General features: G+C 48.5%; 1 protein-coding gene across 1 annotated transcript in view; it reads right to left on the reverse strand.

Moving 5' to 3' along the window:
• LOC116957597 (adhesion G-protein coupled receptor F1-like) overlaps nucleotides 1–15,512 on the reverse strand; it is a 50,191-nt gene extending 34,679 nt beyond the window's left edge. The window contains exons 1-4 of the mRNA XM_032979839.2: nucleotides 14,504–15,512; nucleotides 13,399–13,429; nucleotides 1,258–2,817; nucleotides 551–754 (exon numbers count right to left, since the gene is read on the reverse strand). Coding sequence (XP_032835730.2) covers nucleotides 551–754; nucleotides 1,258–2,817; nucleotides 13,399–13,429; nucleotides 14,504–14,572 — 1,864 coding nt within the window. The 5' untranslated portion in view covers nucleotides 14,573–15,512. The remainder of the gene's footprint in view (nucleotides 1–550; nucleotides 755–1,257; nucleotides 2,818–13,398; nucleotides 13,430–14,503) is intronic.
• Nucleotides 15,513–16,174: the final 662 nt, after the last annotated feature.

The raw sequence follows: 16,174 nt of genomic DNA on the forward strand, positions 1-16,174 counted from the left end.
GGACCTGCTGTATTGCACAGAATTTCAGGCAGTACCGGTCTATCTCTCAACACAGGAGTGGCAGCTTCTTATCTGCAGTGAGAGTTCGAACATACCACGTGGCCAACCACATTGGTCTCCTGTTTCTGGAGGAACCCCGAGAGAGGGGGGTTCAGTATAACTCTGTAAAATAGGGTATGACCAGAAGACGTCTTAAACGCCTGTCCACCCTGGGGCCTCCAGCTCAGGTTTAATTGGGGCAGTGCTGTTAGCGAACACCTATGAAGGCTGGCATGGTACACGAGGGCATGGGTGGCCAGCACCATGCGCGACCGCCGTTGTCTCCCCAGTGCTGATATTTACACGTCGCACCAGGGACTTATTTGAGACTGAGTCGACTTAGGGGAGGATCTGGACCTGTTCAGATAATCGTTAATGGTGTTGGCTGTGAGGGGGAATCGAATTCGGGTCGCTGGATTCTTAGCGAAGTGAGCTAACCGCTATACTACCATGGACACATACACACACTCGTACACGCAGATATGAGTACACGCAGTATGCCTCCTCTCACCCTGGTGTTTTTTGTTGATGCCTTTTATCGTAAGTGTGGGTCCTTTTCCAGGTGCGACGCCTAGAGTAAACACGCTTCCATTCACCACCACTGTGTCGTTACTCCACCACATCACCGACTCCGGTGCCACTTCTGGCTCGGCCATAGTCAGGGTCACATTGGCACCCTCATTGATGCTGGCATCACTCAGATTTACGTTTCTCCCTTGTTGGAAGACACGCACCAAAACACGAAGAAACAGCAGCTGTTATTTTCGTCTGATGCATAGTAAGAAATGCATGCTCATGTACAGTGTCCGTAACCCATGATCCTAGCCATGAAACACGAACCCTATTAAAATCCATATTTCTGGACCCAAACCAGAAAAACTAAAGGCCATAATCCTACCCATCAACCATAATCCACAGAGCTACGCCGTATCCGTAATTGGATAGGCATTGCAGTAGTAATGCCATGCATAGATTATTTTCTATCGCCGCGTTTGTGGACAATGTGGAGATTTTCAGTTATAGGGTAAAAATTCACAGCTCACCACAAGGGCCATTTATGTCTCGTTTTCCTTACGCATTCATTACGAATTGTGAAGCGATATTCAGAATTCAAGAATACAGTTTCATTCAAGAATTTATTTTTATTTCTTCTCAATACTGCCCCAAAGCCTCGAAATAAACCCACATCCTCAGCATTGACCCACAGCCACGACTCACATTGTATGGGGGAGCTGCCTTCTTTGCAGGCATTGGGAGACACCGTGGATGATGTGATGCCTGGATTTGTCACGGAAGAGACACCAAGTGTTGTAAAAGGAGAAACACGGGACGTTGTAACGGAAGAGCCACCGGGGATTGTAATGGGAGAGGCAAGTGACGTAATGGGAGAGACATCTGGCATTGTATTGATAGAGACATCCGGCCTTGTAACGGGAGAGACATCTGGCTTTGTAATGAGAGAAACATTTGGATTTGTAATGGGAGAGACATCTGGCGTTGTAATGAGAGAGACATCCGGCCTTGTAACCGGAGAGACATCTGGCTTTGTAATGAGAGAAACATTTGGATTTGTAATGGGAGAGACATCTGGCGTTGTAATGAGAGAGACATCCGGCCTTGTAACGGGAGAGAGATTTGGCGTTGGAATGAGAGAGACTCCTGGACTTGCAGAAACTATCTCTGAAGTGACATCGGAGCCTGTGGTGGAGTCTGTCACAGGGTCAACATCAGCAGTGGTATAAACTGTGTGGGAAGTCCATTGTGGAGTAGCAGTAGAAGCAGTCAATGGCGAAACTTCAGTTGGAGGAGATTTGGTCAATTGCGAAAGGTCAGCCGGAGTAGAACCGAACATTGCCGTGTCCCCGTCCGTGCTCGCTGCTGCCGTGCTGGTGCTGTCCTCATACTCGCCGGTGCTGTCTCCGTCGTCCACGATGGTGGCCGTGGTCATCCCAGTGGAGTCCATGCTGGGGCCAGGACCTGCCTGGCCTGTGGAACTCCGAGTTTGTTGTCCTGCAGTGTTCGTTGAACCGATTGGTGTCATCAATGATAATGGTGAAGACAGAATGGACGATGTTGAAGTAGACATGGGACTCGTCTCATATTCGTCTGTGCTGTCGTAGTCATCCGTTTGATCCCTGAAGTCTGAATTGCGGTCCTCGACCGGAAGCAAAACCTGCCTACGCTTGCGAATGACCTCACCTTCCTCTCCTTTGGCTTCAAGAACACGGTCTCCTTCCAGAGGAACAATGCGATCTTCCCTGGAGTGCCTGACATCGTCGTGTCCTTTCCTGGGTGGAACGAAGTCAACGGAATCTCTTTCAGCTTGGACAATAGAAGCTCTATTGTCACCATCTTCTTTCACTCCTCCAACGAAGGCAGCTCCCTCCGCGTGGTGAACGTCGCGCTCTCTCCCACCATCAACCGTAATGATACCCTCCCCATGCCGTCGAATGCCTTGAAATTCTTCTGCGCCACTGCTGCTGTCTTCCCCGCACCCATCGGCAATTTCTCCTTTCTCTTTCCTCGCGAGGGCTCCATTGGGTACGCCCCCGTGACAGCGGACGACGGGATCTGCGTGCCCTGCCGAGGAGGAAGCCTGGGTGGCGGGAAGGCAGCGCTCGCTGTCGGGAGGCGACTGCCGGACACACGCGCAGGGGCTCTTCCCTTGCGCCGAGGCTGAGTGGAGGAAGCAGGGTCCCAGCGAATTGCACATCGAGGCGCTCCACACGGAGCCTTGCTCACACCAGCAGAGTGTCATGCCGGCCTCCTGCACGCAGCCTGCGGGAGGGAGAGCGAAGGGATGGGAGGCAAGAGGCAACAAAATGCTGTCCCACTGCCTCAGCGCTAATGCACAGCGTCAATGTTTACCCACAGCCTCAACGCTGACTTTTATCATCAAGGAGCATAAACCATCATCATGCAAACTCCAGTCATGCTTGCTAGCAGTGGCTTTTGGCACACCATCGAACAAAGATGGTCACCACATCGCGCACTTTCGGATGCACTTCTGCGGCCGTTTGGAACGCTCTTCCTTTCAATATTAGGAAGCCACTAAAGCTATACATTTTTTAAATCTAAGTTGAAAACTAAGTTCTTGAGAACTGGGTTAAGTGTGTTTAACACGTAGGCTTTCACGACCAATATTATTCATAATAAAGGTTTTTGGGTTAGATCGCGTTATTTATAAATGTGTCGTAACCCTCCACCAACCGACACGGCCAATTAGCAAAAAAGTGTCACGATGACAAAAGACAAATAGTTCACTATTTTAGCCCACCGGTGTGTTGAAGAGTGAATCCACAACATTTACAGTTTGAGTACGACGTTTCGCTGGTAATTGCATCCAGCATCATTGGGCAATTCGCCTGAATGGCAAAGCCCTCACTTGCTCCCGGTCTTAAATAGAGCAGCAGGGTGACGTCATCATTTAACTCATTCAGGTGGAGTGATTTGAGGCAGGGGGGGGGTATTCTAACTATATAATCGATTGGTAATCAGTCAATGGTTATGATTAGTAATGAGTTGTAGATTAGTAATTAGTTGTATTGTGTGTTATTGTGATTATATGCTACGTTAGTAATCCGTTAATTAGTATGTGTTTCCCCTATAAGGAATTGTAATATGTATTATTTAATAATACGCTTCCAAGCCGCACTAAGCCTGTAGCTGTCAGAGCGATTAAAGTTATTTGTATTTCTCTCAATTTCAATGGATTCTCTAATTAGTCTTTGCCAGTAATAATTAGTTTTACACAACACTTCAACGTTATCAAAATCAATTGAGTGTCCTTGTTGACAAGCATGTTCTGCCACTGCCGACAGTTGTGTTTGAGATAATTTTATATTTCTTTGGTGTTCTTTTAATCTTATGCTGATGTTATGTCCCGTCTGTCCAATATAGCATCTGCCACATAAACAATTAATCCGATATACACCTCCTGTTGATAATTTAGGTAATTCGTCTTTAGTGCAAGGTACTAGTTTTTGAATTTTGTGTACTGTACCAAATCTTACTGTAATGTTTTACTTTTGCAAAACATGGGCTAATTTGTCAGTTACTCCTGAGATATGGCATTTTAATTGTTTTAACAATCTGATCGCTTTCAGCAGTGTTGCTTTGCGATCGTGATTTGGCATTTAGTGCTGTTAATTTGAGCATTATTGTAGCCATTCTGTCATAGTGCTTCTTTAACATGTTTAATCTCTCTCACGAGACTTTCACCATCTGACACTGTTTTAGCCCGATGTATGAGCGTCTTGATAAGAGAGGATTTCTGAGCTGCGTGATGATGTGATCTGCATTCAGATAGGCATCAGTGTGCGTTTGCTTTCTGTAAATGCTGTGTTATTTTACCGTTTAGGCCATGTCCCTGCAAAATATCTAGGAAAGGGAGTGTGTTATTCACCTTCATTTCCATGGTGAACGATGGCCGGGTTTTGTGCATTGAGATGATTTAGAAAATCATTAAGTGTATCTTTACCATGTGGCCAGACAAAGTGTCATCCACATATCTAAACCAAACAGATGGTTTTAATGTGCTCGAGGCAAGTGCTCTTATTTCAAAGTTTTCCATGTACAGATTTGCTATAGCAGGAGATAAAGGAGAGCCCATTGCTACTCCTTCATTTTGTTTAAAGAAATCCCCTCTCCATAAGAAGTAAGTGTTACCAATGTAGGGCTGTATTTGTTTAGTTATATATTTTGCTAATTTATATATGGCAGAGCCAATTGTACTTACTATGGGTCGTAATTGGATGCCGATTTTATGAATCTTTGGTAGCTCATACAGTCTAGGTGGTTTTGAGGCCCTTAGCTTAATTTGGTATTGCTCATTCTTAGGGAGTAATGAATTTGCAATGATTGCAGTAGTCTTACGTTCTCAAGTATTAGTTGGATCTCGTTTAATTTTAATGTAGGTACTTTCCTCTAATATATTTCTAATTTTATTATCGTAATTGGCTCGTGACATCACTACAGTAGTGCAGCCTTTATCAGCTGCCAGGATTTGGATATATTTATGTCTTAAGGCTTTTGCTTCGTTTGAGCTAATATTTACTTTTGGAACGTTGCTATTCTCAATTATTTTGGCCACCTCGTGTCTAGTCATCTCTGCCTCATTATGTGGAAGGAGTCATACTGCTGATTCTACCTCAGCAATTATCTCATCCACTGGAATTGTGCGGTAAGTGTGTTTCTCCTGGGATGTGTGTAAAATACACTTCTGTTTTAAACTTGGATACATGGATATGTGAAAGATAAAAATGTTTGCTTCTCATTTTCAAAGTGGTAGGCCTCATGTGGCTGCAGGTCGTATGAAATACAGTGTCGGTTCATATTACAGGAAGTCACGAACCATGTGAAATTAAGTCGTGGGTTGTTTAAAATGATGTCACGGACCATGTGATCTGAAGTTGTGAGCTGTGTGAAATGCAGTCAAAAGACGATAGGTTCCCCAAACCCTGTCCAATAGAAACAGAGGCGTCAGTACTCCAATTGCCTGTAACTAGCCTGAAGGCCTTTTCAGGCAAAAAATAAAGTCGAAATTTTGGTTAACATGTGGCGCCTTTCTGGCATGAACCTGCCTCCCAAAGTGCCATTACATTTAACATGAAGAAATAAATAATTATATTCATTTAAAAATATATATACATCTTCTTGGTTATTTCGGTAAAGTCACGCAGAATGAGAATAAAACAAAAAACTAAACAAGATAATAAAATTCTCACGACGTTTCGGCCACAACACAAGTAGCTTCCTTCAAGTGAAGGAACAGAACTGTCGGGATGACAATGAAGTTAAATGTAATGGCACACAGCCACATGCATATATTATAATATATAATATATGTGTAGTGGAGTAGAAGATACACATGGGTACATTGGCCATATACAGTACATACAAACAGTGTGGGTCATGTAAGGTCGGGCAGGTGATGAAGTCACGGGTGGCGTAAGCAAGCCAAAGTAATTAAGGGAGTCAAGGGACGAGGGTTGTGATTGGTCGAGAGGCTTTTAGCATTAAGTGGTGGCCTCACGAAGTCTGGGCCGTTGGATAGGTGCGGAGCTGGCAGGAAAATGCCAGCGAGGCACGTGGCAATTAATTAAGGCTGATTGGAAAGGGGATAAAACTGCTAGGTGATTTGGATGGCGGGGAGTTGTTGGCGAGAAGTGGAGACAGCAGCGGGTAGAGAGAGATGTGAAGAGGGGAGCCGGCAAGTGTTAGTGAGAAATAGATTGAGAGCCGAACCCAGAGGACAATAAATAGTGACAGCGAGAGTTAGCATTAGCAGAGTGGAGATTACGGTATAGGTAGGTACAGGGAGAGTTAGCGATAGATAAGTCACTGTGTGTGAAGAGATAGACAAGTCACTGTGTGTGAAGAGATAGACAGAGTCACTGCGTGTGAAGAGATAAACGAGTCACTGTGTGTGAGGAGATAGAGATAGAACCACTGTGTGTGCGGGGAGTGAGGAAGAGACTGTGTGGGGAGACAAGGAACATGAGCGGATGGTGCTGAGGGGAATTCGAGTGTTCGAGTTGGCGGAGCGCAGAGAGGAGAAATTATATATATAGTGTGTGTGTGTGGAACGATGGAAATAAAAGTAACGGTGGAAGAAAGGCGATTGTCGTCCGAGTGAATCCAAGGCACTACATTTGGTGTCGGAAAAAGTATGGAACACGCCACGATGTAAAAAAAAGCGGCAAAGAAAACAAATGTGCCAGTGGACTCGGGCGGCGACAGCAACAACGACGATGTACAGCCCGGCCAGATGGCCGGCAGTACTCCTGACCGGGACAGCGGCTCGGGTGGTGCTGAAGGCCCGGGATCGCCAGAGGATTGGCGAGTCCTCATGACCCAGTGGGAGGCCAGGATGGAGAAGTTGTCGGAAGAGTTCCGGAACTTTTTGACGGAGAACCGCATTCATCAACCCGTACTGGGTCTACCGCCGGAGGTTGCCGCTCAGCCGGAGCAGGTGGAGGACTCTGACGACGAAGAGGACCAGTCGGCGGGACCGCCACGACGGCTACACGTACAACGATTTGAGGCCAAATGGGAGATTGGACGGCGTTCATACGAAGATTCCGTGCGGCTTACGAGTCCCTGAATTGGACGGAGAGTGCCGCGTTACGAGCACTGCCGACGGCATTGGATGGTGACTCCTTGGCGACTTTTAACGGACTCTCTGCCGCTGTCAGAAAAACATTGGACGGTGCTATTGCGGCAATGAGGAAAGTCTACGAGCCGCGGTCGGTCGCCAAACGTCGATTTCAACAGAGGAAACGGGAGGCCACGGAGTCCCCCCTGGCACTCCGCAGCGCCTTGCTGGCCCTCGCCCAGGTTGCATACCCGGCGATGGATGCGGAGGGCTGGGACTCCCTGCTGCAGGAGAAGATGCTACAGCTGGCGAAGGAGCTGAAAGTCGTCTTGTCACTCCCAGACAAGGATGATGACGACGACGTGTCATCGTTACTGATCGCCAGGAACATCCAAGTCAACCTTGACATACGAGACGAACAAGCGGCGGCGGTGGCGCAGCCGTCGCTGACGACCTCTGCCGGGGCCGGGAGCACGGTGGCGGTGGTGGTGGACGAGACGCCGCCGATGGCAGTGGCGGCCGGGGTGTCGACCGGAGAACGACGGCGTCGTCCCGGGGTATATGGAGACGGCGTGCATCGGACATGCTACGAGTGCGGGCGGAGGGGTCATCTCGCCTGCGACTGCTGGAGACGGAGAGGTGGTCCTCCAAGGGCGCCGAACAACTACAGCGGGCGGTTCCCCCAAGACCAAGGATGCCGGGTGAGTCGAGATGCATTCAATACAGGGCCGCCCTATCCACATCACTCATCCGCGTCATCTCACCCGTATTCATCGGGTTCGGATAGTACGCATGGCCGGGATACGTGGGGCGCGTTGGTACATCGTGTGTTGGGGGCCGTGCCGGGATCGTCGGATGTGATGGCATGCATTCAAGGTGTTATGGTACGGGTTATTGTAGATACTGGGGTGTCGGCGACTCTCATTTCGTTGCAAACTTTTCGGTCGCTGCCGACGTCGCCTGGATCGTTGGGGCCAGTGGAAGGGCCATGCGTAGCAGCAAACGGGGGTAGTTTGGGCATTATGGGCTGCATGGTTGCGACAATTCAAATTGGGGAGGTGATTGTGACAGGAAGTGTTTTGGTTTCAACGGCCTTGGCGGTACCGTGTTTGTTGGGCACGGATTTTTTGCGAAAGATGCCGATTAAGATTTCAGTGGAAAAAGGTTGTTTGGAATTACCGTCGGGGAGATGTATGAAATTTTTGGGGACGCCTTCGAAATTTGTGGTGGCGAACGCTGTGGTGCAGACCGTGGTGAGCCACACCGTGCGCGTCCCACCTGCATCACAAATATTGGTGCCGCTACGGTTAAAGAAGGAATTGCCTTGGGATGAGCTGCAGGAGGGAGTGCTGTCGACACCCTCAAATGCTATATCGAGAATGCCCACCGTGGTAGGAGCTTTGACCATAATACGAACATATTGCGATCCTTTCATTCAAATTGTAAACGCGGGGCACGAAGAGGTTGTTATTCAAGAATGCACTATGTTGGCGCACGCGACGGGTGCGCCGGGTCCAGAAACGAAAACATGTTTTGCTACGGGACAGGATTAAATGTTGTCAAGGGAGGAAGACGATCCGGAATGGTTAAGGGATCTTTACAAACAATACCCAGAGTTATCGCCTGTGCAACGGTCGAGTTTGCATGCGTTGCTAGTGGAATTTAAAGATGTGTTCAGTTCAGGGAAATAGGACGTGGGTCGAATGATGTTGTTGCGGCATCGTATTGACACAGGAAACGCACCCCCGATCAGGTTAAATTCGCATCGTGTAGGTCCTCTTGAGAAAGAATATATTCGGCGATCTGTTGATGAAATGCTAGAGCAAGATATTATTGCCCCATCGTCCAGCCCGTGGGGAGCCCCTATTGTCCTCGTTAAAAAACGTGATGGAACCATGCGATTTTGTGTTGACTATCGGAAATTGAATAAAATTTCGGTGGCAGAAGCGTACCCGCTTCCACGAATTGATGATTCACTGGACGCCCTGTCCGGCGGCAGAATATTTTCGACCCTCGATCTGTTGTCGGGCTTTTGGCAATTGCCTCTGGATGAGGAGTCAAGACCTAAAACGGCATTTCGGACACCACAAGGATTGTATCAATTTAACGTGCTCTCGATGGGACTCCACTCCGCGCCGGCGACCTTCCAGCGATTAATGGAACTCGTGTTGTCGGGCCTGCAGTGGGAGTCATTCTTGATATATCTAGATGATATGATTGTTTTCAGTAGGAATTTCGATGAACATTTGCAACGACTGCGCGCCGTTTTTGGCAGAGTGCGGCGCGCCGGATTGAAGTTTAAACCACAGAAGTGCCAATTGTTGAGAACATCGGTGAAGTATTTGGGGCACGTTGTTAGCGCGTCAGGAGTGGCCACTGATCCGGAAAAGACGAGTTGTGTGCGAACATGGCCAGTGCCGAGAACAGCAGGGGAAGTGCGTAGCTTTGTGGGCTTTGCGTCGTATTATCGGCGGTTCGTTAAGGATTTTGCCACAATTCCTCGACCATTGCATACGCTGACCGGGAAAGGTGTGAAGTTTCAATGGGGAATTGCAAAACAAAAATCGTTCGAAGCGTTGCGGGCCGCACTGGCGGATGCACCGCCGTTGGGATACCCGGATTTTACGAAGCGATTTATACTTGACACGGATGCCAGTGATACGGGCATAGGCGCGGTTTTGTCACAGATGGTTGAGGGCGTCGAGAGAGTGGTGGCATATGGCAGCCGGGTGTTATCGCCGGCGGAGCAAAAATACTGTGTGACGCATAGAGAATTGTTGGCGATTGTCCATTTTGTTCGGCAGTACCGACCGTATCTGTACGGCAGGGAATTTTTGATCCGCACTGATCACGCGGCACTACAGTACTCGCTGCGCGTGGATCAGCCGTCGGGGCAGATGGCTCGCTGGCTTGAGACCCTCCAGGAGTACTCTTTCACGATCCAACATAGGAAAGGAATGCGCCATGTAAACACGGATGCTTTGTCGAGGTTGCCGCGACCGGCTGAGACGTGTCAGTGCACAGAGGGCTCGCTGCGTTGCGGCCCGCCGCTGCAGGAGGTTCCGCAAACGGTCGCTGCAGCAGGTTCGGGAGTGCCAGGGATAATCCCTGGAGCAGAAATTGGATTATTGGGGTTTTCATTGAAACGGTGGAAGCAACTGCAGGTAGAGGATTCCTCGCTAACCAGGATGAGGCTGCATGCCTCTCGTTCAAGGGGATCGGAGGATCGCCCATTTTTGATGTTGACGGAGGGGTTGCTTGTTCGCTGGGATGTGGAAGCACAAAAATTTTGTATTGTTGTCCCGAGGGTGTTGCGGGGGAAACTCATTAACGAGATACATGATACATTGATGCATTTGGGGGAGAAGAAGACCGCGTTGACAGTGGGGAATGAATTTTACTGGCCGAGAATGTTTAATGATGTGAAACAGCATGTAAAAGCATGCCAGGAATGTGCACAGAGGAAAGCGCCGGCACGGCCATATCGTGTCCCATTGCAATCGATTCAAGTTTCGAGAGTGAACGAAATTGTGGCACTAGATATTTTGGGTCCGTTCCCTGTCACCCCCCGAGGGCACAAATATTTGCTCGTCGGGGTGGAATACTTAACTCGTTGGCCGATGGCATGGGCGCTAGTAGACCAGTCAGCAACGTCGATCGCTGAGGCTTTCTTGAAAGGGTACGTCTTAGATAAGGGGGCCCCGGAACAATTGCTTACTGACCAAGGCAGAAATTTTTCATCGAAATTGATTAAAGACGTGTGTGACTCGCTGGGGACCAAAAAGATCCGGACGTCCCCGTACCACCCGCAGACTGACGGGATGGTCGAGCGGCTGCATAAGATGCTGACGTCCATGCTTTGTCACCAAGTAAACACCGCTCAAGATGATTGGGACCTGCATGTTGCAGCGACGCTGGCCGCGTATAGATTGGCCCCGCATGCCTCAACGGGGTACTCGACATTTTTTCTAATGTATGGACGGGAACCAGAAGCGCCGGCTATCGTTAAATTGGGAATTCGGAAGCGAGAGAAATCTACGACGGTGCCTGCTCCAATGCAGGTGGCTTTAGACCGTCTGAGGGAAGCCCGGGAGGCTGCATTGAAAAATACGGCACAACGACCAGCCGCTAACGAAAGATTGTACGGCAGGCAGCAGCCGCGAGAGCCGTGGAGTGTTGGAGATAAAGCCTGGTTGCACTGCCCCATGGTGCCGGGGGGAACGTCCCCAAAGTTTCACCGCCCCTGGCAGGGGCCCGTTGATATTGTGGAGGTTTTACGGGATCAGAGCGTGCGAATAAAATTTGGTCGTTGGACATGGTTTGTTCACCCGTCGCGCCTGAAGAAATTTGTGTTACCATATGACGCGTCATCCCCCATCCGAGAGCGGCCTGTATTGGATGTGTCCGACAAACCTGTGGGGAGGTCACAAGTGCGTGTGTCCCAGAGATCTGCCCCCTGTGTGCCTGCAGGATCGCTCCTTTTGGGCAGGGTTGCTGACCGGACGCCGACTGAACGGCCACATATCCGGACCAATGTCCGTCCCGACCAGGAACGACGGACAGCCCCGCCAGCAGAGTGTCGCTGGGACAGGGATGGGCGCAGGGTGGAGCCCAGGAGCGCCCCTCGTTGGCGAGACAAGCGAGGCCCTCCCTTACCGCAGGGTGTCCCGTGCAGGGGGGATGGGCCGGCAGCGGGAACCCGTTCCAGGAGAAGTACACTACGTTGACTTTGGGGGGTTTGGGGATTCTGTATAAAGGTGTTGTGTGAGTGTCGTTGTGTGGTGCGTATCGGGTGGTTGTACAAAATGTTTATGTGTTGCGAGTGCGTTCTGTATATATGTTATCATCGTTCCGTCCGCTTCACTCCACTACTCCAATTCGAGTATAGCGTAGCCGGGGACGGCTAGGTTCTTTCATCACAGGGGGGGGGGGGGGTGATGTAGTGGAGTAGAAGATACACATGGGTACATTGGCCATAAACAGTACATACAAACAGTGTGGGTCATGTAAGGTCGGGCAGGTGATGAAGCCACGGGTGGCGTAGGCAAGCAAAAGTAATTAAGGGAGTCAAGGGACGAGGGCTGTGATTGGTCGAGAGGCTGTTAGCGTTAAGTGGCGGCGTCACGAAGTCTGGGCCATTGGACAGGTGCGGAGCTGGCGGGAAAATGCCAGCGAGGCACGTGGCAATTAATTAAGGCTGATTGGAAAGGGGATAAAACCGCTAGGTGATTTGGACGGCGGGGAGTTGTTGGCGAGAAGTGGAGACAGCAGCGGGTAGAGAGAGATGCGAAGAGGGGAGCCGGCAAGTGTTAGTGAGAAATAGATTGAGAGCCGAACCCAGAGGACAATAAATAGCGACAGCGAGAGTTAGCGTTAGCAGAGTGGAGATTACGGTATAGGTAGGTACAGGGAGAGTGTGTGAAGAGATAGATAAGTCACTGTGTGTGAAGAGATAGACAATTCACTGTGTGTGAGGAGATAGACAGGTCACTGTGTGTGAAGAGATAGACAGAGTCACTGCGTGTGAAGAGATACACGAGTCACGGTGTGTGAGGAGATAGAGATAGAACCACTGTGTGTGCGGTGAGAGAAGAAGAGACTGTGTAGGGAGACGAGGAGTATGAGCGGACGGTGCTGAGGGGAATTCGAGTGTTCGAGTTGGCGGAGCGTGGAGAGGAGAAATTATATAGTGTGTGTGTGTGAAATTATATATATAGTGTGTGTGTGAAATTATATATATAGTGTGTGTGTGTGCGGAACAATTAAAATAAAAGTGACGGTGGAAGAAAGACGATTGTCGTCCGAGTGAATCCAAGGCACTACATATGCATAGTCTTTAAAAGAGAGTGATTGGTTTTACCCTTTTACCCTCTCTGGCAATAAAACCAAGCACTTTCAAAAACGATATATAATAAGAGGATGTTTGTTTGCATGTTTTGCCATAAGTACATGTGATTCCTTGTAAGAGGTTTGCATGTTTTGCCATAAGTACATGTGATTCCTTGTTAAAGGTTTCTATTTGGTGTTTGAACATCTTAACCTATTTCGGTAAAGACACGTAGGTATAAAATATTTTATACCTACGTGACTTTACCGAAAGAACCAAAGAGTATGGATTCCTGCAATCACAAAAGCTTCAAATCAAGATCTTAACATCTGCTGTATTGCAAGAAGGGTAAACACATTCTTATTTTTAATACTTTGATGTCCTGTAGATATGTTGCTGTAAGATTGTTGTTGAGTTGTATACTTTAATTACATACCTGTGTGCAGAGTAAAGACTTGTAATGGTATCTAAAAGAGAAAAGGACAGTTGTTAACGCATCAAAAATACATTTGATTGAGGTGTCCCATATGTCAGAGTGCTGAGGCAGCACTGCTTAGATCCTTGTTTGAAAACAAGCCAGCCACCTATGGTTAAACCGGATTCTCACATGGAGTGAGTTGATTTATCTCAGCCAAGTCACCGGTGATTCACATAGAGACCCACAGGCTTGCATAGAGACCCATAGACACAAGCACAGAGACCCATAGAAATGCATTGGGCCACCCTGCACAATACTAACTCTAGATTTTCCTGACTTTTGGGCCACCTTGTATATATTTTTTTCCATTAGGTGAGTGGGTGGGCGAGTGAATATGGGCGTGAGTGGATGAGTGGGTTAGTGAGTAAGTTTGTAAGTGGGTGAGTGAGTGAGTGGCCTAACTTTTGGGGGCCACCCTGCATAATAATAACCCTGTGTCCTGGCTTTTGGGCCACCTATTGTAGCGAAACTGCTCGTAGTCGATCCGACAGCCACATTGGGGTATCGATTCATCGAGGGTTAATCACTACATTGATTCATTGCCAATCCATGGATCAAGTCATTCAATTGGTTAAAAGAAAGAACCAAAGAAGATTAATCATTGCAGTCACGAAAGCTTTAAATCGAAATTTAATGGTTAATATAGCTTCCCACAGAACCATATTTGCGGCAGACGGTGGTTAATCTTATGCAAATTCCGACCAAATGCACTGATGAAGAAATAACTTATTGTATTTTCATGTCATTACCATTCAAACGTATTCGTTTTATTTGTAAAATACTTCGATATATTTATCATATGGCATTATTATTAAGGCTATTGCCGATACCCCAATGAAGCCCTCGAATATTGCTGTGGTAAAAAAGTGCTGTTGGTACGCAGCTCCATTGGAACGCTGTTATAATGACCCCGTATAAGGTTGTTTCGTATAGCGCTTTGTTTACCAAGAACGCATTCTGAGCGCTATAGGCGGTATGCCTGTATATATTTTCCATTTAACGCCACAGTTTGACGAATGTAATAAGTACGATCCTTGATAACCAAGAGAGAGACTTCACTGACCATGAGCGTGAGCCCCAAGGAGATGATGTACATCTTGAAATGCCACGACTGGATTCCTCGAACCGTCATCGCTTCAGCTTCTCAATGAATCCGACCGGATTGTTAACTTCTTCACCGGTGATGGATATTGTGGTTGAGGTGGCAGTGGTGACCGTGATATGTGAACGGCTCTGCGAAGAGAAATATTCAGCACCGCTCAAGACGTGATTCATCAAATGGCTAGAGCCTCCAGTAAGGCATGCGGCTTCTGTGTGTGGGGCAAACCACACCCTGACTCCATCTCATCGAATGTATCCTGTCTAGATGTATCTATATAGCGCCTTATTCCAAAGTGCTTTACAGCAATTATGCAAATTCTACGTAAACCAGCTATAGCCTCCAATAAATCACGTGACTCCTGTGTGGCCACCCCGACTCTGAACTTCTCCCCACCATCCACCCACTTTGAAAAGAGACGATGTTCCTCCTCCTTTCCCGTGCAGCTTCCTTCTGCTACTCGTTCCTTTCTCCCCTCTCTCCCCCCTCTCTTCCCTCACCTTATCATCACCTCTCATCATCGCCGATAAATATTTGGCAAGCCATTCCACCTCCTCCTCCATCAACCCCACCATCTCCCTCCTCCCTCCTGACTGGGTAGGTGGGTGGGTCAGTGGTTAGCTGGGTGGCAGGATGAGTGAGTGACTGAGTAGATAGGTGGGTGAGTGTGTAAATGGGTGGGCGAGTGGCTGAGTAAGTTAGTGTGTGAGTGGGTGGGGTGGGTAAGTGTGCGACTAAGTATCTGACTGAGAGTGTGGGTGGGTGGGTGAGTGGGTGATTGATTGAGTGTGTGGGTGAGGGAGAGAGTGGGTGAGTGAGTCACGAAGCTGGGCATCTGAGTTCAATGACATGCCACGGCTAACGTCAGTGGTGAGCGACACGCGAACACAAACCTTCACCACCCCTTTCTCTCAAACCTCGCACTGACCAGCGTGGTGAAGTATAGTCAGTCACCCTGTCGCCTCCCTGCCCACGCCCCCCTCAACCCCACTTCGCCCCCTATGACCAATAAGGGGCGCCGCTGTGGCTAGGAGATGTTGTCTCCATCGCCTGGTATACAGGAGGTCGTAGGTTCCATCCCGACCTTGACAATGCCAGCTGTATGTTTGGAGTCTGCGTCTCTCTTTCATCATCACGGTAGCTAGGAGATGTTACCTCCCTCAGGGCTAGGATCGCCTGGTATACAGGAGGTCGTGGGTTCTATCCAAGCCCTAACATTGCCTGTTGTATATTTGGAGTTTGCGTCTCTCTCTCTCTCCACGTGGTGGTCGCGTTGATGTTTCTCCCGGTCCTCCGGTTTTCCCCTCCACATTGAGAATCAACGTCACTGCGTTGATAAATCCCCAGATAATGATGATGATGATGAGCCACTTCGTTGATATATCATTTGTGCCAAGGTCACTTCTAAAACATTTAAATAGTTTAGTTCAGTTTTAGTCTAACAGCCAGCAGTACATATTTGCAAAACAGACAAAAACAAAGAACCCCGTGTAGCCGTAACATACTGTTTGGAGCAAGTGCTGTTCACGAGCAGCACTTATGAATTCTGGCATTGCACACAAGGGGGTGGGTGGCCAGAACCACACCGCACCAGGTACCCATTTTAGGCTGAGTCGATCTAGGGGAGGCTCCAGA

Source organism: Petromyzon marinus, chromosome 78 (assembly GCF_048934315.1).
Source record: "Petromyzon marinus isolate PM22_M1 ecotype Great Lakes invasive population chromosome 78, UKy_Petmar_22M1.pri1.0, whole genome shotgun sequence".
NCBI classification, from domain to species: domain Eukaryota; kingdom Metazoa; phylum Chordata; class Hyperoartia; order Petromyzontiformes; family Petromyzontidae; genus Petromyzon; species Petromyzon marinus.